This window comes from Phocoena sinus, chromosome 11 (assembly GCF_008692025.1).
Source record: "Phocoena sinus isolate mPhoSin1 chromosome 11, mPhoSin1.pri, whole genome shotgun sequence".
In the NCBI taxonomy this organism is placed as follows: domain Eukaryota; kingdom Metazoa; phylum Chordata; class Mammalia; order Artiodactyla; family Phocoenidae; genus Phocoena; species Phocoena sinus.
Genome location: NC_045773.1, coordinates 71,687,980 through 71,715,957, shown reverse-complemented (window position 1 = coordinate 71,715,957; position 27,978 = coordinate 71,687,980). Strand labels below are relative to the sequence as shown.

At 43.1% G+C, this 27,978-nt stretch overlaps 1 protein-coding gene across 4 annotated transcripts in view; it reads right to left on the bottom strand.

The window, feature by feature from the left end:
• Positions 1-2,927: 2,927 nt before the first annotated feature.
• Positions 2,928-27,978, bottom strand: part of BICRAL (BRD4 interacting chromatin remodeling complex associated protein like) — a 106,874-nt gene continuing 81,823 nt past the window's right edge. For all 4 annotated transcript variants that reach the window (XM_032647617.1, XM_032647616.1, XM_032647618.1 and 1 more), the window contains 7 exons: positions 15,748-15,853; positions 14,804-14,904; positions 13,687-13,748; positions 12,836-12,981; positions 11,645-11,739; positions 8,805-8,907; positions 2,928-6,758 (listed from right to left, as the gene is read on the bottom strand). In XM_032647617.1, the coding sequence (XP_032503508.1) occupies positions 5,971-6,758; positions 8,805-8,907; positions 11,645-11,739; positions 12,836-12,981; positions 13,687-13,748; positions 14,804-14,904; positions 15,748-15,853 (1,401 nt within the window). In that variant the 3' untranslated portion in view covers positions 2,928-5,970. The remainder of the gene's footprint in view (positions 6,759-8,804; positions 8,908-11,644; positions 11,740-12,835; positions 12,982-13,686; positions 13,749-14,803; positions 14,905-15,747; positions 15,854-27,978) is intronic.

Sequence of the window (27,978 nt, the reverse complement as noted above, 5' to 3'; positions counted from 1 at the left end):
TTCCCAGTTGTTTTGTTGTTTTTGTTTCTTGGCTATAGGTGTACTTGTATATAACAGTTTTGGAAGGATGTACAAGAAAGAGTTGATGGGGGTTATTTTGGGGAAATGGGCGTGGGGCCTGGAATGGGAGGAAGACTTACAGTTGTGCTTTGCCTTTGTTTATCACTTACGTATTAGTTGAAGAAAGCGCTCTCTGGGTAATTAGGTTCTTGTGATTTGCCTGTTTTAGAAACCACTTGACTATACTTTTTTTTAAAGACTCCTTTCAGGACCAACATTCTGTGGTTCTTTGAATTGACTCCAGGATCCCTTTCCTAACATATCCCACAATAAGTTATTTCAGTATTGTCTGCATTTGGGGATTATTTGGAATCCATGCCTTCTCGGTAAGGCAAAACCACCGCACCCCACACACCCAAAAGGGGGCTCAATTTGCAATTTCCCATCTGCCCCAAACCTCTTTCTTGGATTATGACCCTTCTTGCAGTTGACTTCGTTTTGCTTCAAGTTTTCCTTGTTGCTTCCTCAGAGAGTGACGTGGGTTACCAGCAGGCAAGTGGGAAGAGAAGCCAAGATGAGCCTGGAGTCAGGGAAGACAACATGGACAACAGCTTTCGATTCTGATGCAAAATGAGCAAAGGGAGCAAAAGTGAGAAGGAAGAGGAGAGAACAGCTGGAGGGCAGCAGCCTTCTGAGAGTCGAGGGTAGACACAGGAGAGCTAGGGTAGGAAGGAGGCAGTGTGCAGTAGGTAAGAATAAATGCAAAACGGAAAAAACCCAAACCTCTTCTCAATTATTTCGGGGATAATGGAACATTAACTTTTCCTACCTGCCACACTTCTTCAGTAAGACTTCATTTTACACCCTAAGAAGTAGAGGGTCGGGACAAGTCTTCCTAGTTTATCTGCAAGGAAGCTGAGGCTGAGAGTAACTTGCACAAAGGTGTCTGATGATGGGTTAGGTGAAGTCCTGGGACCTGTTTCCAGATTCTGCTGCCAAAGGCACCTTCTGCACCCGCCCGCCTCCCACCCCCCATTGTACTGCTTTCCTTGACCTTCACAGACACGATTTTTCCCTAAGGATCTCACCTTTGAAAGTGTTTTCAAAGGCCAGGCTCCAGCACATGCCTAAAAGGAATATAGATGAGGGACCCATACAGGCCTTTTACCTGCAGCGGTGTACATACAGGCTGTTTACATTACAGAATCCACTTTATACTGCAAATGTGCTTCTACAATTTGTGTGTCCGCTGAACCAGTTTTCTCCACGTAGTTAACACTATAAAATTCCTCTATCTTCATTCCTGCGAAAAGTGTCATACTTTTTTTTCTCAAACATACCTCAGGAAATTTCACTAAGAACCATGGAAATAAGCGGGGCACGGGAATATAGGTCACAGCTCTCTACCAACTGGCAATCTGGAAGAATTTTAGCCCCAGTTTCTTCTCTCTTGAAATGTAGTTAGTTATGTGCTTGTTTCCTCTCTAGACTGAGCTGAGAGTAGAAATCATACCTGAATGATCTGTAGACTCCTAGTGTCTAGCACAACGCCTGTAAACTGCTCAATGGTTCAGTGCTTAATGCCAGACACCGAGGAATCCTCCGGCTCAGAGCACAAAGGCTGAAGAAGAGCCAGAGCCCAGATCCAGGGCTCAGCCCTCCTGAGGACAGCAGAGCTCGAGTCCTGCCTGAGCAATGCTGTTCCAGTGCCCCCAGACACTGGAGTTTCTTTCTTTTCCCATTCCTTCCCCCCCAGTAAAACCCTGGCTACTCTCTCCACACCAGGCAGTGCTAGGGCCCCTCTCCTGGGACATGGCCTCCTGTACACAGGCCTGAGGGCTTTAACCATCCTAGGAGAAGGTGCCTGGTCTCTCCTCTGGGCGTGCCTCTGCGGAACACACAGACTCCAATCCGATCCTAATCGAGCAGCCAGATTATCCTTCTGACTCTTTATCCATGGGGCACACCCACTGCAAATGGCCTGAAGAGGGGCAAGACAAATGTGTGTCATGTTGGACACACATTTGTCCTTAGCAAGGAGAGAAGCTTGACAGCAGGACACCACTGTAAAAGTCATTAAGGGATCCATCCACTGATGTAATTATTCTAGCCATAGTTATTCTAACTTCTGTTAGTTATATGAGGACAACTTCCACTTTATTTATTGATTACTGAAGAATCTTGATATCCTGACTGCTACTACCTATTGGTGGTGGTGGAGAGCAATTAAACCATAAAGTAGGGAGCCTAAAAAATAAATAAATAAATAAAAAATAAAAATAAAATTAAATTAAAAAGTAGGGAGTCTAAGTATAAATTCTAGGCCCCGAAGGAAAATTTAAGGAGTCTTATACCCTTACCCCAGGAAGTTACCCCTCTGTTAGTTTCCCTAACAATTTGGGTAGAGTCACACTTGTGAGGGCAGGAACTCAAATGGGCTCAGTGGGGCTGATTTTACAGATAAGGTTACAATTTCGTCAAACGTGTGAATCCAAAGAGAAACATGTTAATTCTGGAACAAGTTTTATGTAAAATAGTTTTTTATTTTTTTCATTTCTTACCTATCCCTTAGCCTTCTCGTTCCTGCAGAAACAAAAGAAATGTAACGATGAAAGAAAAATTCCTGCAGATTGAGGCACATTTATCTAACTTTTAAATGACCTCATTTTTCCTTCCTCAGTTAAGGGCCCATGTGAGGGGAGCAGGGAGGGAGGGCGGAGATGTTCATGACTAAACTTTCTCCTTGACCAATTTTGTTTAACTTGTAATTTAGAAAGGCTGATCAGTTAAAATCCTACCCCCCTCACTGGCAGGGGTATTCTCTGGTAATGGTATTTAATAACAGAACTCCCACTGGACATTTACTTACCCTTTTCTTCTGGGAAAAGCAGCCATTCCTCTTTGCAAAATCAAGACAATCACAGTTGCACATTTTCCCAAATCTTTGGCTGTATTGCAATGGTTGTTTCATTTTGTAATCTCCAACTAAACATTTCCTAACCATGGATTAACAATATAGTTACTGACTGGTTTCTTTTAACAGTATTTATCCAACATAACAAAATAAACTGCAATTTGTTATACTTTTTTTTTACAAAACATTTTATAAATATTTTTACAAAATGTATACAAAGCAATTTCAAGTGAGACATACTATACAAATGAAGGTATTTAAGCAAATAAAGCCCACACCACACTGACAGTGAGTGACGCGTCCTCTTTAAGTCAAGTCAGTCTGTAAGGCCTCCCTAATCTAACAAAGTCTGCTAAATTCTTCAGCGCTAAAATAGTTCTTTTTCATAATTGCCAGTTTAAAATTTGCTTTATCTTTAGGCAGTACTTAAGGACACAGAAAATCAAATGCTTAATAACAAATTCACACTTTTCCACAACAGAAAAAAAAAAAAAGAAAAGAAAATGATTTTTGTTACTGAGTATGAGTAGCTCTAAAACTTAACTTTGACTAATGAATCTGAACAACTGAATGTTGGCCATCCGAGGCTGAGATCTCACCCTCCACCAGAGGGGCCTCGACATGCGAGTTATGACCTAATCACAGGAGTAAAATACATTTCATAATCGTCATTTGTCATTATCTAGAATCTTTCCTCCATAAAAAGTAAACTTACATACAAGGACACAAAAATTTACAAGTTTCATTTTGGTAAATCAGGCTCTCCGTTTTCTAGACAAGTGTCAAGGCTTAAAAAACCCTTTAAGATGGTATATCCAAAAGCTGGGACTGGGGTAGCAGGGCAGGGTAGGGAAGAAAGAGAGGTGACAAACGTACATGGAGCTTATCTTGTCTCTTAAGCATTCCAATGATTCAGTAATTACTGTAACCCATTAGTAGCCTCCGTGAAGGCTTCTAGGTATAAATTTCCACAATGAGAAGAATTTGATCAGGAGGGACCATCTTTAAGTCTTGCTAGGAATTAGGGGAGCATGAGCCCTAAGAGAAGAGCCTATGAAATCATGGGGTTCAGGGCAGGGTGTTACCCCAGGGCTACCCAAACAGAAAGTTCCAACTGGCAATACCAACTTATCTTTCTAATATGTTACAATACAGGAAGAAGGGGAAATCTGCAACTTGGACATTGGCACAAATAAGGAAAACATGGTCACTGTAAAATGGCCCAGATTTTCCAATTTCTATTGGCTCAGGGGTGGGAGTGGGGAGAAGGTATTTTGCTTTTGTGAAGACTGGCTGTCTCACAGGGTTTCTTTGTTTGGGGGACTAAGGAGCAGGGAGAGTCCAGGTCTTCTGTTACTGAGTTTTCTAGTAATCAGAAGCCTTCCTGTCCATTGCAGGCCAACCTGGAAGAGAAATGTCCAGCATGATGACAGTGGGGTCATCCCCATTCTGGGGATGGCCAGAAGCGGATCTTGGCAACATGTTAGAGTGAAGACCAGTGGGTGCACCTCTAAAGCCAGAGAGATGGACAGAATAAATGAGAGCCCGTGCACATAACAGGGAGGGTGAGCGTGTACACACTGTCGCCAAAATGACCTCTGGATCTGAACAGCCCAGACACACGCACGCACACATGTATGTAAGAGGGTACATACAAAATACCATATGTAGCTTTCCCAATGCTAGGAGATACTGATGGTTACAATGACATTGAGAATGAAAGTGTCAACAGAAACGGGATGACCTGGGGCAGGTATACAAGAAAGGAAACTGGGGAAAGCTCCCTGAAAAGAAATATAAATAAATAAAGCAATAAATCACGTTCACGAACATGAACGTGGGCCAAACACAAACTATGGCAGGGAATGTCCTTTGGCTCTCAAGTGGGAATCCCGGGTCTCAGATCTTTCCTCTCAGTGGTGGGCTGGCTGGTTACCTTTGGTTTGTCTGTGTTTTGGTAATGATTGCTGCCAGGGGTGACTACTGTTCTCAGACAACAAGAAGCAGAAACAAGGCCAAAGTCCCCTTAACGTTTAAACTGAAAAATTACAACACAGTTTTCAAATGAAAATACTTTTGACACTTGCCTATTTGTTGTGGGAGGGGTGCAAAGAGAGGTTAAATGCAACAAAACCCAGCAACCAACAAAAACGTACATTGTATGCTGCCTAGATCCAATTATAGAACGCAAAACCCTTGTTTTTTCTCAATAGTTAACATATATATGCTTTTACATATATACATATTGTAATCCTCATGGCTCTATCCCGGCCTCCCCTGTACACTGTGCCACTTAACTGGTTTCCATTTTCTTTTATTTCGCCTGGTGAGATTATCTCAAGTCGTGCTGTCGTAACTCAAAACAAAGTATTCCCTAGATGAAACTCAACGCGGATATGCTGAAGAGGTGAGGTTTTGCTCCGGGAGCATCAGAAAAGCACTTGAATGATGAACAGGAAGCCCGGCTTGTGCGCTACAGGTGCTCACGCCAGGGCCATGGGTCCTGGCAGAGCAGCCAGGACTAACTGCTCAGAGGCGGCCAAGGGGAGAGCCATGTGGTCTCCCGGCCCATGACACCCCAAGACCCCCCCAAAGCCAAAATTTGGAGATGCAGTGGGATTTCTTTAAAAAGTATCTTCTATCAGTCCTGTTTGATTTTCTTTAATAAGTCTGTTCTTTTCAAATGACTTATGATTGTCAGAATTTTACCCAGGGCCTAGTGTACTGTGATCTCATTGAGTTACAGTGTTTAAAAAAAATAAAACAGATAAACAAAAACAAACAAAAAAATGACTATAAGCACTTTCAAAACACTTGAAATGTGTAGGGCCCATCAGACTGCTTTCTAACAAGGATCAGTTTTACTGAAGGATCTCCCTGTAACCACGACGAGTATTGCTCTTAAACAAAGAACGGGACTGAGATTAGAAAGAATAAGCTGTGATGAAAGATCAAGCAGGCTGGAGACAGGAGACCATTTCCATTGCTTTTGCCAGGAAAGAATGTAACTTGTCCGGGGCAGGGTCTCGGGGGCAGGTGGGGGAGGACTGCGGCTATTAACACTCTAGGATACTATTTACAGCTGCTTCTAAAATGGAGTCAGTTTCTACAATGCCTTCACTGTGGTCCGGGATGAACTTTTCCAGGCAGTTTTCCTGCGAAGCCATTGGAGAAAAGTTGGGGAAATCTAACTCAACAGAGCCGCTAACCGTGGGGTCACTCTGGGGCTGCCGCCCCGCCTTTTTGAGTTCCAAGATGTTCTTAAACGTTGTTTCTAAACTCTTAGTGAGCTGGAGATCAGGCTGGGGCTCGGCTGACCCTTTCATGATGTCTGTGTGTAAAACTTCATTCTTTGGAGAATTCCGCAGAGTCTTGTCCTGGAAGGAGCTATTACACGTCATCTCCAGGTGCGAATCTACCAGGAGGCTTGAGAGTTTGCTCTCAGGACCGTGATCTGGTCTGGACGAGTTCTTCCGGTGCCCTTCAGGGCCGGGAGAGCACTCACGGCCTTTCACGGAGTCTTTCCGGCTGGTTTTCTCTTCAGACGCACTCCGGTACTGAACTGAGCCCATTTTGTCAAATTTCAGTGCTCTGCCGAGGCATTCGGTTTTTTTAGCAATGTTTCCTTCTGCGGAGACCACGATGTGATTAGGCACTAGATGAAACTGGTCATGATTCGTTGGTTCTGCCACGCCTGCTTTGGCTCTGTCTCTGCTCTGGGCCTTGGCTGTCAGATGCACAGAACTGGTTGTTTTACTGCCATGCTGGTCACTCCTGCCAAACTGTGTCTCATGAGCAGCTTTATCAAGTTTGAAGGAACAACAGAAATCAGCCTGAAAGCCCTCTGGAAATGGGAACAAAAAGAACATTAATGAAAGAATGAGACAGGCCCCTCAGTGGGTCAGGTGCAAACCCACCCCACCCTACCCCACCACACCGAGTCAGCTGTTCATGGCCAGGAACGTGCAGAAGCACAGTACTTGAGGGGCGTCCTTGAAAAGGAATTGAGGCTGCGGGGCTGCAGCTTCCAGAGGAGCTTAAACCTCTTTGAGAAAGGAGCTGCTGGATGACAAATGGGAAAACCCAATGGGCAGAAAGCTCCACTTTGTCTTGGTCTCTCACTGTAGTTTTTGATCAGTTTTTTATTAATGACTGCTTTGAAACAGTCTGAAAACAGAAACCAGATGCTAGTATCAGCCTCGTTTCTTCCTTGGAGCAGAAGGCCCTGAACGGAGGCTCTGGCGGGGGGCTGGGGAGGACACAACTACTTGTCTGTGGGTGATGGCACTTCAGTCCCTCTAAACACGTGGCAGGGGACCTGGCATAACTAGTGGCACTTTGCCAGGAACACAAAACGAACGATCAACATGCACCTTAAATGGTATCTGCTTGGAAGGACGGTGGGGTATGGAGGAACCGGGTCTGAGGGTGAGTGCTGACCTGTGCCAGGCTTGAAGAGCCAAGGATGGCGAGAGAAGTGTTAGTGAGGATTTAGGGGGTGGGGGGTACGGAGGGAGGGAAGCAGGTTGCTGTTATGCAAGGGCAAAGAAAGTGTTCACTCTGGAAGTAATGAAAGTGAAATAGAGCTTTGATGATACTATAAAGCCACAAACGTGAATTTGTTCACTAAATCTCAAAATATGAGATCTAAGGGATACAGCCTTGAAATCAAAAAAGGTGATTCCACCCAACAAACACTGTGCAGGTACAATACAGAGGAGAATGGGGCATGCCCCTGCCCGCGTGACACCAGGCCCGAGAGGCTGTGACAAAAGAGGAGGGTTTATCCCCAAAGCCCAATTCACCCAGTGGCAATAGGGGATTTCAGGTTCTAAGAAAAAGGGGCAGAAATATATCTCACATTATTCTCTTGTTTTCTGGAAGGATTTGAGGATTCTCCTAGGTATACAGCAATTCTCTAGGACTCTCCCTTTACACTGAGTATAAGGATCATGTATTCTCTTTGAAAATTTCTTAAGCCACATGAAACACAAGGCTGAACCTTAATATTTAAGCATCAGAAAAGATGTTAGAAAAATATAAGTAAAGCCAGAGGAAAATAATATTCCAATAGGAGGATAATGGATTAGCCAAATTATCGAATTAGTATATTAAAAATTTATTAAATATTATTTTGAAGACTATAGCAACAGGATAAAAACTTCAGATGTGTTAAATGGAAGAAAATTAGAATAACAAAATCATATCTAGCACATGACATATGATTATAAGTGATGTATGCAAATGGGAACCATAACTGGAAGAAAACTTGGAGAAATAATAACATTCCTTTTCTAGGATGGTAAAAGTATGGGTAAAAATTGATATTCCATAAATTGTTATGTTATTCGATTTAAAAAATTTTAGACGCTAGAAAGAAGTATAGAGAATTCATTTTTAAAAGGCAGAATGTGGGTTGAATCTAGCACAGATGCAAATGGCAGGAAGCTGATGGGGTGCGGGAAGAGTACCAACAAGGAGCACTACAATCTACTAGAGCCTGTGGGCAGGGACCATGTTTCACTGATTTCCCCCCCAACAATGCATTGCACATAGTGAGAAAACTCAATCATTTGCTGAGGTTTAGTTGCTTCTGGGAAGGCTTCTGACTTACTTTAGTTCTCAAAAACTAGGGAAAGATTGATAAGTTTGAGTTTACAATGGGGAAGAAGAATCACTTAACTGAATGTAAAATTCCAGTTTGGATTTTGCAGAACAACCTTTTCAGAGTATTCATATCCTGCTCTCAACTCTGGATTTTTTTCTCCCCAGAATTCAGGATCTACCTTCAGGTTTCAAACTCCAAGGTCACTTCAGACAGTCTCCGCAAAGCCATAGTCCCTGAACCCTGGCGGTAGCTCTCCTCTGCTTTTACTCTGGCGTTTCTTACCGGGGTCTACAAGTGCCAGACGCTTGTCCCGGGACAGAGAAGCTCTTTCCTCTTGGTTGAACATTCTGTCGATCATCACCATCTCAGCGGAGGGATTGATCCGCTGAAAATGAGAGAGCCTAGTCATTTCAGATGCCCTTTAACAAGTGCAAACAGCTCGCTGTGTTTTGGGGACAAAGGAAGCAATCAGAAAGGAGAATATGTTTATCCTTGACATACTTTTTTGAATCGTGATTTTTGGGGAAAGGTAATTTACCACATTGGTACAAACTTCAGAAGGTACGAAAGGGGATGTGGAAAGTCAGCCTTCCTTCTTCGCCTCCCCTGTGTACTGCCTTCCTCACCCACCCAGGGCCCTCCCTGCAGGAACCCTCGTGCCAAGCAGTTTAATAAACTCTTCCAGAGATAGTTTATGCACACACACAAATTTACGTTCTTCGTTCTTTATTTTTGCACACAAATGGCAGCAACTATACACACTGTTCTGTACTTTTCTTACTTCCTCCTCTGCTTAATACGTGGGAAATCTTTTCATTAGGATAACCTTTTACTTTATATTCTGCTATGCTATAAATTGTGTTGTGTTTTGTTTTTGGCCGTGCTGCATGGCTTGCGGGATCTTAGTTCCCCAACCAGGGACTGAACCCGTGTCCTCAGCAGTGAAAGCACAAGAGTCCTAACCATTGGACCTCCAGGGAATTCCCTATAATTATGTTTTGTATTAAGGCTTTCCTTAGAATTATTTTTTGCTGTACAGAATCAAATCTTAAATTATATTTCTGGGTCTTATTTAACATAAAAATTCATGGCAGATATAATTTGTCCAAGTAATTAGTCCATTTGTCCAAGTCTGTCCAAATGGTCCTTTTCTCACAAATGATAGAGTTAGTCTTTTTGATATCTCAGAGTTTTGTTTCAGAAATGACTGTCAATATAAGAACAACTATTTCAGACTTTGGTGGCACAGTTTTAATATACATAAGTACAGGCATATCTCATTTCATTGCGCTTTGAAGGTATTGCATTTTTTTTTTACAAATTGAAGGCTGTAGCAACCCTGCATCGAGGAAGTCTATTGGCACCACTTTTCCAACAACATTTGCTCACTTCATGTCTCTATGTCACGTTTTGGTAATTCTCCCAATATTTCAAACCCTTCACCAGCAAAAAGACTACAACAACTCACTGGAGGCTCAGATGATGGTTAGCATTTTTTAGCAATAAAGTATTTTTAAATTAAGGTATGCACATTGTTGTTTTAGACACAACGCTACTGCACACTTAACAGACTGCAGTATAGTGTAAACATAACTTTTATTTGCACCAGAAAACGAAAAAGTTCATGTGAATTGATTTATTGCGATATTCACTTTATTGAGTGGTCTAGAACTGAACCCACAATGTTTCTGAGGTATGCCTGTAAATATATACGCTTTAGTTAAACACAAACACACACACATACATATTTATACTATATTGCATACGTGTATAATATAGTTCAGCTAATCTCTCAAGGTACATTTTCAAAGCTGATCTCAAATTAAAAGCCACTGGTAAGAGACCAATTTATTAAAGTCTGTATGATTTTAGAACTGCTTCTAAAATCTCAGATAGGTTTGGTCTTTCCATCATTTTCTGAGATACCTTACTCCTTTCTCTAATTATCTGGTGTTTTAAAATTAATTTTAGGGGAGTTCCTCAGCAGTCCAGTGGTTAGGACTCAGCGCTTTCACTGCTGTGGGCTGGGGTTCAATCCCTGGTCGGGGAACTAAGATCCTGCAAGCCATGCAGTGCGGCCAAAGGAAAAAAAAAACAACAACTAATTTTCGTTTCTATTTTGGGCGCTGAAAATGCTCTGGAATGAACGAGTGGTGATGCTTGCATAGCCTTGTGAATATACTAAAATCCATCAGGCTGTACGTTTTAAAATTAAGCGTGATTTTTTTGGGGGGGGAGATTATTATTGTAATATATGACAAAAGATTCATATTTATTTATTTTTTATTTTACATTTATTGGAGTATAATTGCTTGTTGTGTTATTTCTGCTGTACTATGTAGTGAATCAGCTCTATGTATACATATATCCCCAGAGCCCCTCCCTCTTGAGCCTCCCTCCCACCCTCCCTATCCCACCCCTCTAGGTGGTCACAAAGCACCGAGCTGATCTCCCTGTTAAGCATGGTTTTTATGACATGCTAGTGATCTCTCAATTGAAAACAAGACAAAACTAACTTTTTTTTTTTTTTTTTGGCTGCACCATGTGGCTTGCAGGATCTTAGTTCCCAGACTGGGGTGAAAACCCGAGCCCCAGGCAGTGAGAGCACAGAGTCCTAACCACTGGACAGCCAGGGAATTCCCAAGACAAAACTAATTTTAACACCTGTCACCACCTCATCTTCTCAGATATTACTCTGAACAATATTCAGCAGGAGTGTTGCCGGCCCTCTCCCACGTCTTCTGGTTGGTGAGAGGCAGTGGACAGCATCGGAGTGCGGATGGGGGTCAGGTGGTCCTGGTCTGTATTCTAGCTCTGCTAATTACACTGCAAACTTACTGGCTGTACGATGTTGGGCAAATTACGTAACCAAAGCCCTAGTTCCTCATTTGGAACCAGGAAAACGATAGCACTGACTCAGTGTGATCAACCATGGAAAGCATAGCAAATATAGCTGATGTTAGTAGAAGATTCAGTCAAAGGTAAGTTTTTCTACAATTTTAAGTATCTGTGCCTTTTAAACTATGTTGGGAAAATGTAATTTCTTGAAGTTTTTCTCTCTGAATTAGTAGCTGTGACCTGTGGAGTTTAAGAAACAAACATGCTTGGTAGTGGGACTTTACCATGGCATCTTCCAGGAGCAGGCATCTGTACTTGTTAAGCATAGCTTGGGTCCTTTTTAGGAGCTGAGTGGCAACTGTTTCAAATTCATTGTCAACTTTAAAAAGAGAGAGAGAGAGAGAAAAAAAAAGTAAGAGAGCGCAAATCACCCACTAGGTCCTTTTCTCCTTAGGACTGAAATGAATTATCCCTCCATTTTCTCCTCTTAGTTTAGTTCCCCCTTGGTTAAACATCATCCTTTTGCACTCCTGTCCCTCACTGTTCACTGGAATGTGATCACAGAAACTCATTTTAACACTAGCTTATTTTCACTGTAATTAGGAAACTAAAAACATAATGCCTTTAATTAAGATCATTTATAAAAGAAAACCACGTTAACACAGACCAGCAGCAAATATCAATGAACAGAGAATGATCTACTAGTTTAGGTGAGCTAAGCCTCCACTTCCTTCCCACAGCATGAAAAACTGAAACCGCTGAGACAATGAAGTCCTACTGTCCGGGCTGGGCAGACCAGTTTCACATAACGACACCAACTCGTCCGTGGCATCTCGCAGGTCATGGTCCTGTGGCTCTGTCCTTTGTCTGTCTGTCTCCAAAGGTCTCACATTTTCCACTTCACTCTTCTCAGAACCTCCACATCCCTGTTTAATGCTGGATGTGGACGCTCTTCCCTGGTCCTCCCAGGGAAGCTCACAGTGGATTGACTGCTGCACTCCCCTCAGAGACCCTGCTCTGGACTCACTTTGGAACCTCAAAGAATGCTTTTTGGGAGCTACAGGATCTATCTAATTCATAAAAGTGATAGTAGCAGCTCAGGGTATGTATGCATTCTATCTAAACGCAAGGACTGTGCTTGAATCACCGTGCACAGCACCTCGTCCAGGGCCGTCCTGTCTGCAGCCAGAGTCCACACAGTGCTCTGGATTCACTGCCCTCAAATGTGTCCATAAAATATTCGGACATTCGGGTATCCCTCCAAAGAATGCTGAGAAAAATAAGTCACAACCCTAAACGTGGACTGGGAAATCAAGTAAATTGGGAAGAAGGTAGGTCTGCAATGAAAAACAGTAACCTGGCTACCATCTGGGGCTGACGAGGCTCTGGTTCTCCTGTGGGGTGAGTCCCCAGGAGGGCATCCCTAGGAGGGTGTCTGGTGTCAAGGTGGCACTCTGGGGGTCCAGCCTGCTTACCTTTCTTCAGGTCTTCCTCCGTGGGCATGGAGCCCTGGCACACATGGTAGGAGAGCAGCCTTTGCACTGCGTCACTGAGTGATCGGAACTGACTTTTATCAGGTGTCACCGTGTGGGTTTGGTCCCTCTGTAACTGCTGGAGAATGCTGTTAAAGAGAAATTACCAATGGCAGTGTTGAGTCATGTGAAGAAATCTAATCACGATGGTTATTTGCATGCAAAGACAATGAGAGACACAGGAATGTTATTATCCATAGTATAGCAGGTCTTTTTTCCCCTCAGTTTTTTTGGTTTTTTTTTGCAGTACGTGGGCCTCTCACTGTTGTGACCTCTCCCGTTGCGGAGCACAGGCTCCGGACGCGCAGGCTCAGCGGCCATGACTCACGGGCCCAGCCGCTCTGCGGCATGTGGGATCTTCCCGGACCGGGGCACGAACCCGTGTCCCCTGCATCGGCAGGAGGACTCTCAACCGCTGCGCCACCAGGGAAGCCCTCCCCTCAGTTTTATACTTCATACATCATGGTGGGTTTAGAGTTTAGTCTAACCATCAACACAGGGGACTCAAACTATGACCCTCAGGCCAATCAAAGGGTATGTGGTGGCTAAAAAGACCAAGAACTATTCTCCTTAAGAACAAAAGGGTGAACAGTAGGCTCAAACTACATTTGAGATATAGATATAGATATAGATAGATAGATATATCTCCTAACAGAAATAAACTATAGGGAAAGATTTCCAAAGTATACTTTTAAAAAATATGTAGTATCATAACCTGACTGTTGTTGGATATTTGTTGAAGGTTAGGAACCTAGAAAAATGTTCAAAATGGGTCATTTCCGAAGGTAACTCACAAAGCTCCTTTAGTTAGCTGTTTTGCAGCAGGCCTCTTTTGTCCTCCCGAATGACTATCCACCTAAAGACAAAACACACCTCTTATTATTCCCTTTTGTAGAATCAGCAAAATACAGTTATACATAAAGGTCACTATGTTTCCAATATTTTCAAATCCTTATCAAGAGCAGACTCTAAGCATGCAGCATTTGCTATAATTTGCCAGTGTTGAAAAATGAAACAAAGAAATCCACAGACCCATGTAGCGAAGCTACACTGTGTCAAGGTTATAGAAAGCTGTACTATCAGCCCCTTGGCAGGACTTGGCTGCACCCTAAAGCCTGACTTCCCAACTCCCTCTACAAAGCTTCATTCTGTTTTTGAAGAAATATGTTTTAAGTAACAACTCCATAAACATCTGAAAATTCAGTAGACGGTCCTTAATTCATCCTCTCAGTGGTAAATAAGGGAGCAAACACGTCTGAGCTCCTGTCACATACAGTCCAGGTGTGTGACCTAGCAGAGGGCATTTCTTGGATCACGGTAAGGAACAAATATGCCTTACATCAGAACCTGAGAACTGAACCAGATCCTTCACTGAGTATTCCAGGCAGGCCCAGACTACCACAGATTTCATTAAGCTATTATAAGTTTGATGGAGAAGAGACGAAGGCCTTAGAAAACAAAAGGTTTTTTTCTTCTTTTTCAGACAAGTATGGGTTAAAAGACCATAGGGACTGACTACTTCACACACTCCTGCAGGAAAAACAAAATCTCTAGTATAACTAAGAGGAACAGATTCACTTTTGGTAGGATAATAATCATTATCATTCAACAGTAAACTACATTTTTTGAGTGCCTACGATGTGTTGGCTGCTGGTATACTATTAATTCATGAGGAAATGAAAGAACTGTAAACATGTGAGAAATAGAACAGACACACTCGTCCTATAAACATTAACACCACAAGGCACGGCTCTCGGGGAAGGTCTTCAGTGAGCACTTTTGTGGGCACCAGGGTGACAAGGCCGACTGCAGATGACGCCAGACAGCCACTAGCAAACAGAAGGTGGTGCGACCACATTTTCTGTCAGTCATGCTGAACATTGAGAAGAAGCTGTGCAAACTGTTTTCTACCTGCACAACTGGCTGGCCAGGAGATGATCCAACGACTTTTTCCTGCTGTGGTTGTGGGGTTCCTAAGGACACCGGTATAGCTTTGCTTCCAGAATCCTGTCCTATTAGAATGAACACATGAGACAACGTTCAACAGAAACAGTAAATCAGGCCCATTGTGCAACCCCTCGAGTCCAATGTACACAAATTACTGAACATTCTGAAAGGGATTTGTTTATCATGGGTGCTGGCTGTGAGGAAGGAGAGCAGGAAGTACATTTATCTACCAAAGCTCTAAAGACAGAGGTAAGGATTATTAAAGCTTATTTAGGTAATAAGTAGAAATAAACACATAAATAAATGGTAATAAATAAAAGCTGTCAATGCTACAGTTTCAAATTATCTAAGGTCTAAGGAATAGGCCTCAAAGCAGTGATCTGTCAGTATTACAGAACCCCCAAATACTCACAACTTAAGAAAGGGAGGCCCAAATAGAGGACTGGCTAGGAGTGTTCATGCCGTCATCTTTTCTAGTACTTATTGAGCAGTGCGGGTGTTCAAAGCTTTAGAAGAAATGGAAGACATGGCCCACCATTTTTTTTGTTTTTGACTGGGGTGGGGGAGTGTGGGGGGGAGATTCTAAATATACAAATACAGGATAGTTACAAAGTCGCATGTGCCATATAATACTAGGTTTCATTGTTTCTAAGCAGCACATTTTTTCCACATAATTTAATGTGTTGTAATTTAAATAGAAGTGCTTTTCTTTTCCTCATTAGTATATAAGATACTACAGATGCAACATGGTACATTATTTGGGTGGAAAGGATACGGAAAGAAGGAAGGATCAGAGTGGAGGTGAGGCTGAGTGGAAGAGATGCAGGATGAGGGTTGCGTGAAGAGTGTCCCCTGGTGCTGGGAGGACTGGGACAGACTAAGGAGAGCTCGCAACAGGGGCTCCTGACCTGGCAGTGCTGTGCTCAAGAGGCCTGGGATGGGCGCTTGTCTCAGGCCATCTGCAGTCTTGGAAGCAGAAATGGGGGAAGTCTGATTCAAACTTTTTTTTTGAGCCTGTGAAAAAACATTGCCAAGATGGAAAAATTAATATCATGATAAAAGCTTTAATAGATCACTTAAAGTGCCAACCAAGCCTGTTAATGAGTCTCCCGCATCACCTTCGGTTTAGCTTACAAAAGTTTAAAAACATTATTCTCCTATCACATCGGGAGAAGTGCAAAGAGTACCCTTTAAAGTCTACAAGCCTGCTGAATTTTCTTGACGCCATTCAGGAGGGAGGACTGATCCCAGCTGAGCTGATTGACAGCCGCTACTTTCTCACTCCTGGAACTCCTGTGTTCATGGTGCTCAGATGCAAAGCTGAGCCTGAAACAAGTCTCTACCCCCAACAGTTTCTATCCTCAGTAATGCAATGTCACGCCTGCAAGGATTATGATCCTGAGTATCAGTTCCTGTGTGGGGTCTGCAGGGATGCTGAGCACCCGGTCAGGGCCCAAGCACCAACCCCAAATCTACTGTCAACATTCGCTGTCCACTGTGTGGATGATCTAAAGGAAATCTCACCTCTGCCGTCTGGGATGTCTCTAGTTCATGTCATGATAACTAACCTCAGGTGCCATGTAATTGGGAAATGTAATTCAACTGAATATTAGTCTGAGCAAAATATTATTAGAAAAAGTAATCTAATGTTTAAACTGTTGTGTGCTTCCTTTCTATAAATAAGGAAGATGAACTGGATGATGTTTAAGGACTAACAAATTCCTTTTAGCTCTAAAAAAATCTGTTATCTCTATAATGCATTTAAAGTAAGATGATAAAGGGTTTCTAAACTACTCCCAAATTTTAATCCTTTATGTTATTACTACTTCACAGTGCAGTAAGTTTTCAGTTTTTCCTTCAGTTTTTTTTTTTTTGGTGGTACGCGGGCCTCTCCCGCTGCGGAGCACAGGCTCCGGACGCGCAGGCTCAGCGGCCATGGCTCACAGGCCCAGCCGCTCCGCGGCACGTGGGATCCTCCCGGACCGGGGCACGAACCCGCGTCCCCTGCATCGGCAGGCGGACTCCCAACCACTGCGCCACCAGGGAAGCCCCTTTCCTTCAGTTTTATATTTTGTATACCAGCAGATGATTTAGAGTTTAGTTTAACCATCTCCTGCGACCTTGGCCTAAGCAAAATGTTCCCACCAACCATTCACATGTGGCCGCTCACACAGACCTTGGCAATACCTGGCCATTGGCCAACTAAACTCATGTTAATATTTCTGTTCTAAACAATGAATTATTCTAAACAATTAATTAGCTATTTGGTCCTTTTTTCTAATACAGAAATGGAGATGGATTTGACATCAACCAAGAAAGACTGGAGGAGGTCAGTACAAAGTTGGAAACAGTCACTTTGTTCATCCTTCCATTAGCAGGGAAGGTCGGACCTGCATCTCTTAGTGAGAACACCATGGGGGAAAATCTCCCGGTCTTCACAGCATTTGCCCTAGAAGATAACTCCACACTTGCCTACTGTAGGGAAGCTCTTCACAAGAAGGACACCCGTGTTGTGAGGAGGCCTGGGGTGAACAGTGAGCACAGGCCTTCCTCACAAGTATTTCCAAGGGACGAACACTAGGGGCCACCTTGACCTAGTGGTTAGCATTCCGGGCTTTCACTGCCACGGCCCGGGTTCAATCCTTGGTCGGGGAACTGAGACCCCGCAAGCCGCTCGGTGCAGCCAAAAAGTAAATAAATAAAAACAAAACTAAGGGCCATCTTGAATAAAAAAACAAACAGGTAAAAGTTGGAAAAACGTGGTCTAACAGGGCAAGGCTATATTCTAGATGGGACTCTGAAATAACGAGATCAACAGATGAATAGACGAACCAGAATGAATACGTTCAAATGACCAAAATCCTCATAGCAGTGTTGCCAGGACACAACAATTTTGGAATTTCTTTCAATATGCCTAGTTCACATGAAACAGAAGAGTATCATTCTAATTGCTTAAGAGCACACAAGTTTTTTTTTTTTTTAATAAATAAATGTCATTACCTAGCCTGATCTCCCACCTTATTTATCAGATATCACCTTGAATGATTCCTAGCTATTGAACAGACAGATAAAACAAAATCCATGCATACAGAAGTAGTAAAACTATAAGAACAGCAAGGAAGAAATCACCATAAAAGTCAGGAGAGGGGCTAGGTTAGGAAGGTACATGGAAGGGGGTACGTTCTGGGGTACTGATAATCTATTTCTTGAGTGGTTACATGCATGGGTATTTGCTTTATAATTATTTGTTAACTGTACATTTATGTTTTCTGTATTTTTCTATGTGTTTTTTCATAATACAGAAGAGTAAAGAGAAAAAAAAATACTCTGAACAATCTAATCTAATGTCAAAGCTTGAAAAACTGCCATCATTTAAGGGTATAAAGTACTGTTGTGTCTGAAAACAAGGTTACTAACTGTAGGGACACCTCTTGTTTGAGCAGGTTTTTTTGTTTTTTTTGGCTGCAAGGTGGTCTTTCTCTAGTTGCAGCGAGCGGGGGGGCTACTCTTTGTTGCGGTGTGCGGGCTTCTCATTGTGGTGGCTTCTCTTATGGCGAAGCACGGGCTCTAGGCGCGTGGGCTTCAGTAGCTGTGGCACGTGGGCTCAGTAGTTGTGGCTCGTGGGCTCTAGAGTGCAGGCTCAGTAGTTGTGGTGCACACGCTTAGTTGCTCCGAGGCACGTGGGATCTTCCCGGACCAGGGCTTGAACCCATGTCCCGTGCACTGGCAGGAGGATTCTTAAGCACTGCGCCACCAGGGAAGTCCTGAGCAGGTTTTGGTGTAAGTGTTTTACAGTCCCCTTGCCCACACCCATGTGGGGGTTGAACACTGGCATCAGTGCATTTTCATCTTTCAGCTGCTGCCAGTACCCCTCACTGTGTCCCTCCCCTTGGGACTGGAATGATCTCCCCACCTCTTATGCTATGAGGGTAACACAGGTTGGGCGGGGCAGGTAGGGCCAGGATGGTGGTAGAATTGTAATCCACTGGGAACTTGGTTTGGTGTCCCCACTGGAATCTCCTCCATTCACTAGGTCTGTATGTTTGGAAAGCTCTGCTGCCCGAGGGATCTGCTCTGTTCCCAGATGTTCGCTGGTCACTGGTCACTCCCAGTCCCCTGATTTCAGAGCAGGACTTTTGTGTGTCTGGTTCACTGCTGTATCCCCAGCACCAGAAGAGGGCCTGACACCATAGTGAGCACACAGTAAATCATTGTTAAATGAAAATAAGTGAGTGAATTCCACTGCGGCATTAAGTCATAGGGGTCTGTACTTCCTCCTAGTCCAATGCCCCTGCCCAGGAGCCAGCAACTTTCTCTCATTCCCTCCAAATTTAGGTTGCCCCCGAACTGACAATTTTTCCAGAAAGAAAATATATCATTCAGGTTTTTTTTTCCCTGAACTCTTAGAGAACACTTTTTAAAAATTTTGTTTATTTATTGCACCAGGTCTTAGTTGAGGCAGGCAGCCTCCTTAGTTGCGGCATTTGAACTCTTGGTTGCGGCATGCATGTGGGATCTAGTTCCCTGAACAGGGATCGACCCTGGGCCCCCTGTTTTGGGAGCATGGAGTCCTATCCACTGTGCCACCAGGGAAGTCCCTCTTAGAGAAGACTTGCTCTTGAAATATATTTTCTTCACAAATAGAGAAGCTATTTAAGGATATTTTGTTGAGAACTTGGCTCCAAGAACTCTGCTCATATCAATGTACAATTTTAACTCTTTAGACCCTGTATTATCTTGATACCACGTGAATATACAGAAATCCACCAATGAATCAGAATACTCCATATATCTCTATCCCCCTCTGTGGTACACTTTGTAAGAAGCCAACGACAAACCAGCAAGATGATATTTGTCAACCGACAGGCATTTGCTGAGTGAGGGAGGCCATCTGGGATCTTCCCAGCCCAAAGTCTCCTCTGGGAATTGCCCCATTGCCATAGAAATGGGTTGGAGCCAGCACAGTTGGACACACAAAGGTCTGTTACCTGCTAGAGGGCATTAAGAGCTAGAATCCAGGGAACGAGCACCTTTTCTTCCCATGGAAAGTGCCAAGCCTGTCAGTGAGCACAGCTTCTCTACCCAGAGGGGTGCTTTTTTCTATTTTGGCTCAGAGGGGCACTTTTTCCTAATTTGAACAAAGGCTCCATATAGAGCATCAGCTCTATACGTATAGAGCATCAGCTCTATACGTATAGAGCATCAGCTCTATACGTATAGAGCATCAGCTCTATACGTATAGAGCATCAGCTCTATACGTATAGAGCATCAGCTCTATACGTATAGAGCATCAGCTCTATACGTATAGAGCATCAGCTCTATACGTATAGAGCATCAGCTCTATACGTATAGAGCATCAGCTCTATACGTATAGAGCATCAGCTCTATACGTATAGAGCATCAGCTCTATACGTATAGAGCATCAGCTCTATACGTATAGAGCATCAGCTCTATACGTATAGAGCATCAGCTCTATACGTATAGAGCATCAGCTCTATACGTATAGAGCATCAGCTCTATACGTATAGAGCATCAGCTCTATACGTATAGAGCATCAGCTCTATACGTATAGAGCATCAGCTCTATACGTATAGAGCATCAGCTCTATACGTATAGAGCATCAGCTCTATACGTATAGAGCATCAGCTCTATACGTATAGAGCATCAGCTCTATACGTATAGAGCATCAGCTCTATACGTATAGAGCATCAGCTCTATACGTATAGAGCATCAGCTCTATACGTATAGAGCATCAGCTCTATACGTATAGAGCATCAGCTCTATACGTATAGAGCTCCGTATAGAGGCCCTGCGTGGCCACTTCCTCATGTTGCCCACGACTGGCTCCTCTGGTCAAGGGTGACTGAACCACGGGTGGGCCAATCAGACTCTCTCTCCTTGGAACTGAGAATTGGGGGAGGGGGAGGGATACCTAAGGGCTGCGGTTCTCAAATGCAGGTTTATAGCCTAATTGCATCAAGATCACCTGGGGGAGCAACTGAAAGACAAAGTTTCTGGGTTCCATCCACAAAGATCGATACAGAAATCCAACGTGGGGCTTAGGAATCTATAAATTTCAAAAGCTCTCCAGTTAATTCTGATACATTGCTAAGTTTTGGAAACCACTGCACTTGCCAGTCTGTTTTTGTTTTTTTGTTTGTTTGTTTTGTTTTTGCCAGTTTCTGTTAAACGCTTGGAAGACTGAGAGAGGACCATGAAGGAGAGAGGTGAGGCCATGCCATCTTGAAGAGGCCAAGGGAAGAGCAGAGAGCCTGGTTCTGACTCTTATAAAGAAGCTCCACTACACGAGACGTTCTCCTTTTTGCTAAATGTGTTAGGGTGAGTTTCTAGAGAGTTGCAGCCCGAAGTGCCTTGACTAAGACATTTGGGTGTCCACCGTATGCACAGCACCATGGTGACCACAGAGAAGGCAGCTGAAGGACACCACACACAGTCTTTGCCCTCTGAAAGTTTACCACCCAGAAGACAACCAGGCCCACCCAAACACAGTGTACCATATTATGGTGTCCGACCTCATGCATGACCAGCAATCCTCTTTTTCCCCTGGCCAGCTCCTTGCTTATTTTCCACTGAAGCCTATTTCATTATCTTCAAACCTGTAAGCCAGGTGAGAATTCATTCAACTTTCTACCACCAAAGCTACGACATCACCTGCAACCCCATTCATCCCTTCCCGCTTCTCTGTTACAGTGGAGGAAGCATCCCCCAATGCTTTTATACAAAGAATCCCACCAACGTTCTGGAATTCATATCCTTCTCCTTCCCATGAGCTTGGAAAAGAGCTCAAGCCTTTCCCGTATCTTATAAAAACCACACCCTGACTCCACACATCCGTGGAGCTACTGCAGGGTCAGTTACTGTCATTTTTCTGGAAGTTGCCTGTGCTTATCACCACACTCCCCTACTCCCCTTAATCTATTGCAGCTGGCTTCTGCACATATCACTCCATGGAGACAAATCTTACCAAGGTCAACAACTGCCTCATTGTTGCTACATGTGTCAGAAACATTCCCATCCTGACTTCCACCCACTTCTCAGCAACACTCCACTCTGTGGACACCATCCCTCCCGTCTGCCTCATTTTCCTTTCTGAGCTTCCAAAGCTAAGGGTTTTACGCCTCCTCTCTGGAATATTCTGAGTCTTACCTGCGGACCCCTCTTTCTGTGTCCACCCCCTAAGTGTGTTGGTGCTCTGGGGCTCTCTCCTGGCTGCTCCTCCTCTACTGACACACTCTTCCTGATCCGTTTCATCCGCTCCCACCGCTTCCATCACGATACACATGCTGGTCAATCCCACTTCAGCTCACAATTCACTCTGCTTCAGCACATGTAGCTGTTGCCCGTACGACTTGGTTGTCCCAAAGGTACCTCACCCTTGACAAACAACCTGCATTGAACTCAGAACTTCCCTTCAAATCATGATTTCTTCCCACGTTCTCTATTTCGGTGACCCTGGGTGTCACTGCCAGAAACTTCTGTGTCACCCTTATTCCTCCACTATAGCCAATCAATCAGAAGTTCGATCTAACCTGCCTCAAATCCATTCACTTCTCTCCATTTCTTCTGCCACTAGGCTCAAGTGGGTCTGCACCATTTCATGCTTACGTTACTACACTGGCTCCTGAGCCCGGCGTCAGGGTCCTGTAGCGTTTAGGGCTCGCTTACCTTTCCCACCTAAATCTTCACATCTCACTTGGACTTGTTTTCCTTCTCCTGCAGAACCACGTTCTCTTCTCTCTGCAAGGCTTTGCACTTGCTGATTCCACCACCTGAACATTCTTTACTCAGACCCTTTCTTGCTGGATAACTTCCTTCTCCCATAGTAGGGCTCAGTCAGAAACCACTATTTCGTGGAAACCTGCTCAAACCATCCCATCTTGGTGAGAGGCTCCTTTTCGGAGCCTGGTGTCCTGGGCTGCTTCCACCAGAGCACTTAGAATACTGTCTTGCGGCCGTCGGCTTATCTGCTGCCTCCTGCTCTGCAAAAGACTGTTGCATCCCTGGGACTTGGCCCAGGGCTGGCCCCGGCAGCTACTGATACACTGTTGAATGAATGAATCAGTGAAGGAAATATTGTACCTGGTGGGCAGTATAAATAACAAGTGCAGAGGGGAGATCAGTGGAGGGTCCGAAAAAGGCTTCATTCTTTTAGGGGCTTTGGGTGCCCCGAGGGAGGAGAAGCATCTAGGCCAGATAGGAAAGGACATTCAGTGAATGCCCATCAGCAAAGGCTTGAGGCTCACGATGAGTCTGGCCTGTTCAGGGAGCCATGAGGGGTCCTGCCTGGCTAATCTGGAGCAGTTCAGCTTGAGAACCTTAGCGGCCAGGCTGGGCGTTGGTACTTTCTCCTGTGCAATGGGAAGCTCCCAGATGATTTGGTTCAGGTCACCAAGCAAATGTTTTAGGAAGATAAATGTGGTGGAAGCCAGACTTTAGGGAGAGTCTGAAGGCAGATTAATCACCCAGACAATTGTTACAGCTGTCTAATTACAGTACAAATGGGCCTTGGAAAACATCTACCCAGCGGTCCATTCTTCCTCGTTTGCACTTCAGAATCACTTGGGGAGCTTTTGGAAAATGCTGCTGCCTAGAACCTTTAATCTAGACCATGTAAATCAGAAGTTATGAAGGTGAGGCCCAAGCATCCATATTTTTACAAAGCTCCCCAGATGATTCTATTGCGTTGCTAGGGCTCCTCATTTTCAAGAGAAAACTAGGGCTCAGAATGTAAGATAGGAACTTAGATCACAAAACCAGTCACTGGCAGAGGAGGACCTGCAAGTGAGCTCTGACTCCTATTCCAACTCTTGCTTTCCCCATTATACCGCTGTCCCTCTTAAAGTCTAGCTCAGGGTATAGATGTAGAAAAGAGAGAAATGGGAAGCAGTGTGGTAGAGACAGCTAGCTGGTGGAGTCTGCCTTTACAGCAATTCGCCCACGCTCTGAACCTCCATCTCCTTGACTGTGAAATGGGAACAGTAATGCTACTTGTAGCCCTGAAGTAAGGGTTAGAAATAATACAGATAGCCCCTGCCTGTACCAGTTAATAATATGATCATTATTTTCATTGTTATTGGGAAGAACGGATATAAGACATTCAAAGAAGAATTTGTAACTTATTAAAGGTGCAGAGGAAGAGGAAGAAACGAGAACATGTAGATTATGAGTCTGGGCGTCTGAAAATACAGTACCTCCACAGTAAGGCAGGCAGGCTGAGCTGGATGGGGAGAGGAATTAGGGAGGGGCGGGGCGGGCTGGAGACTTCAGTGGTAATCGCTTTGGAAATCTCACGCGGCGAGGCAAAGCGCTGCAAAGCACCAGTAGGTGCTGCTCTCAAGGAATTTAAAACCTACTAGAACTTTTAGTGATCTAAAGAGATTTGGACTTAAAATAATTTGTTTACTTTTGTTTGATAGTCTAAACTCTTGCAGACTGCCTTCTTTGTCACTAACTTTTGAAATATTAATCCATTTAAGAGAAAGTTTAAATCCTGTAAATGACTCTCTGCATTAAGAGATTTAAATTCACAGGGCTCCTCAGAGACATGGCTGATTCTAGGTCTGTGGCAAGGTAATCACAAGACATGCCTACAATATCTTGTGCTTCAAAGTGCTCAAAGGAGGTGGGGATGTGTCAGAAGTGTAGAAGTCAGCTTAAGTAGGCCTCCACTGACCAAACTTGGGACAATATAAGCATCAAAAAGAATAATGAAAGCAATAAATTGCAATGTTAACTTTAAAGAGAATACATGGCCTTTTGGAGATATACACTAAAAAATTACAGATGAACTTATATGTCTGCTTTAGCTTCAGAGTAATACTGGGCAGGGGAGACTGAGTGGGGTATGGATGAAACAGGAATAGACATGAGCTGGTAAGCACTGGAGCTGATTGAGCATGGGGGCTCATTATACTAACTTGTCTTTATTCGTGTTTAAAATTCCCTGTAATAAAGTTTTTAAATTAACGCAAAAAAACAACTATGATTTCATAGTGTTAAACACACACACAATGTGAGACGAAAAAGCTCTTTTTTATGGAAAAATCCCAGTCAATAACAGTAGATAGGATAATATAACCAGCAAATCATTTTGCAACCACTAATGCAATATATACCAATGGAGTCCAATCACTGGGTGAGAGGCCGGGAAACAGGAGAGTTACGTGGTCCCAAAGCACCACCCTAGAGATCATTTCTTCCTTATATGGGAACAAGATACCTTTGAATACCTTGAGGAGAAACCTGGCAGGGGGCCACCGTAACCAAGTGCTCACATCGGAATCACCCATAATGGGAAAAATCAACATTATGTGCCAACCATTCAGCCAGAATCTAATCATGAGGAAACAATCAGAGGACACACTGAGGGCCACCCTACCAGACAACTGATCCAGGCTGCTGTGGCCTAAAGAGATGTGACAATAAATGAAATCAGTGTTCTCTGCTTTCTAGAGTGAGGCATTTTCATAAAGGACATTACTGGGTCAACTGGAAGAAATGTGATATAATGTTTTAATGTTAAATTTCTTGGGGGTGATAGTAATACTGAGATTGTGTTGAAGAAGGTCTTTGTTCTTGGGAGATACCTGCTGAAGAATTTAGGGGTCAAGGGTCATACCATTTGCAAGTTACTTTCAAAAGGTTCAGAGAAAAGAGTGTGTGTGTGTGTGTGTGTGTGTGTAGAGAGAGAGACACAGAGACACACACAGAGCAAATGTTGCAAAACATAAACAACTGGTGAATCTAGGTGAATAGGTTCACGGTACTCTTCCAACTTTTCTGTGGTTCTGAAAGTTTTCATAATGGAAAATGTGGGGTGGGGACTTAAGTTCGCTCTTCAAGAAGCTGGTTACACTGGTTGCCTGCAGGCAACTGCGTGCCTGGGGAACAGGAGGAAGGAAATTTTTCACTGTAGTATACACCTTTCTGCACCTTTTGAATTCTGAACCAAATAAGTGTATTATCTACACCAAAAATAAAGTTTATATTTAAAAACTCATTGTTCTCTAATATTAATGCTTTATAGTATCAAAACTTGACAAATTAAATTTCTCCAAATAGATAAACACTGTAGGCCCCTGATAATGGTATTTTTGTTCATTACAATGTTCTATAATTTATACAGAAATTATAAAAAGAGCCACTGTAAATGTCTCTGGATGTCCTAGGAGTTTAAATGTTAGATGACACCTCAGCACTATTCTTCCAACTTGTGTTGCCTCCAAGGCTGTGTCTTCCTTCCTCCAAAACACCTGATGCTTTAATTGTTCTGGAAAACCTGCAGCAGAGCACACAGAACATAATGCAACTGATCTAGTTCCCAATACTCTCTGGCATTAAAAGTCACAAAAACTACTTTGGAGCTGCCAGTGTAGGCTTCTTGTTACCTTTGGATAGTTGAAACTTTGGGGAGTCAGAAAGACAGATTTTTTTTTTTTTCCCCCTCATTGAAAAAAAAAAAAAAAAGGAAAAAGAAAGGAAATGACCATGCTGTGGCTGATTATGTATAATTGATGATAATAAACATAAAGCAGATCGATATATATAGATATATAAAGTAATCCTCAAGTTCTATAATTAAGTAAAAACAGGTATGGTGTGTTGCAGAGATAAGTATATATGTGACGTTTGTGCTGTATATGCAGAGGACATATCTGGGGCAAGAGAAAGAACCTAGAAACAGCGGTGGCCTCTGGAAGAGGAAGACTTACTTTTCATTCTGAACTATTTTGGGACTGTTTCTAGTGATTACCAATGGCATATTTTACTTATTTTTGCTAAATGCATCAATATGTTGATAAATGCTGTCCAGGTATCACCTCCTCTACCTGGGGTAAGTTTTTAAAACTAGAAGAAAACATGAGTATCTGTAATTCCACCACCCAGAGAACTGCTGTTAAGGGAGCAGTACATTTCCTCCTAATCAAGTTTCTGGTTGTTTTGTAAGCAAGAGGGTTTTCTATTTTCTAGTTCACCATATTGTCTTTTAACATCTTTCTAAAAGAGAAAACAAATTGCTTATTAAATATTTTACAGTTAAATGTGCATTTTAAATATTTCACATTTAAAATGTCACTTAAAATGACTTTGTAAGCCTTCCCCCAAATCTTTAATTATTTTTCAGAAACATTTAAAATGGCTACATAATACTTCATTATATCCAATAATCCTCCTACTATTGGAGAATTATTATATTGGGTTTAGAACACTTTTTTGCACCCAAAGTATAGAAGAATATCTATCTATAGTATGCTATATTTGAGTAAGAAAGGAGGGGAAATAAGAAAATATGTATGTAAGGAAATAAGAAAATATACATGTATCTGCTTATCTGTGTGAAAAAAAACAGAGGATAAATAAAGGAGAAACTCGGGCTTCCCTGGTGGCGCAGTGGTTGAGGGTCCGCCTGCCGATGCAGGTGACACGGGTTCGTGCCCCGGTCCGGGAAGATCCCACATGCCGCGGAGGGGCTGGGCCCGTGAGCCATGGCCACTGAGCCTGCGCATCCGGAGCCTGTGCTCCGCAACGGGAGAGGCCACAACAGTGAAGAGGCCCGCGTACCGCAAAAAAAAAAAAAAAAAAAAAGGAGAAACTAATGATATTGCTGAAAATAGGGGATGGATGAGAACTGGCAGGAAAGGATGGAGGGAGGGGTGGGAGCAGGGAGAAAGGCCAGGGAGGAGGGAGACTGCCCGGCACACTTTCTGCATAGCCCTGACTTTTGGGACCATGCTAATGGTTCACTCATTCAAAAGAAATTAAATAGGTAAAATCAACAAGGGTAGTGGGAAAAGAATTCTAAAATGAAACACAAACAGAAACAAGCAAAAATATAGTTCAAAAGAATAGCATAACCATACCAAGGGAGGAAAAAGAAAGTACTAACTCTCGTAACTTTTGAATACAGTATATTTTAAAAAATTTTTATTGGAGTATAGTTGATTTATAATGTTGTGGTATTTTCAGGTGTTGAACACAGTATTTTGACTATACACCTTTAGGTTAAAGACAGAATGTAAACCAATACTGAAGTCTGAAGTAGGTTTGTTTTTCACAGTGCTATGAATTAGCAATTCTAAAACTATTTTCTTTGTTTTCTAGGATTGGGCAAATAAGCA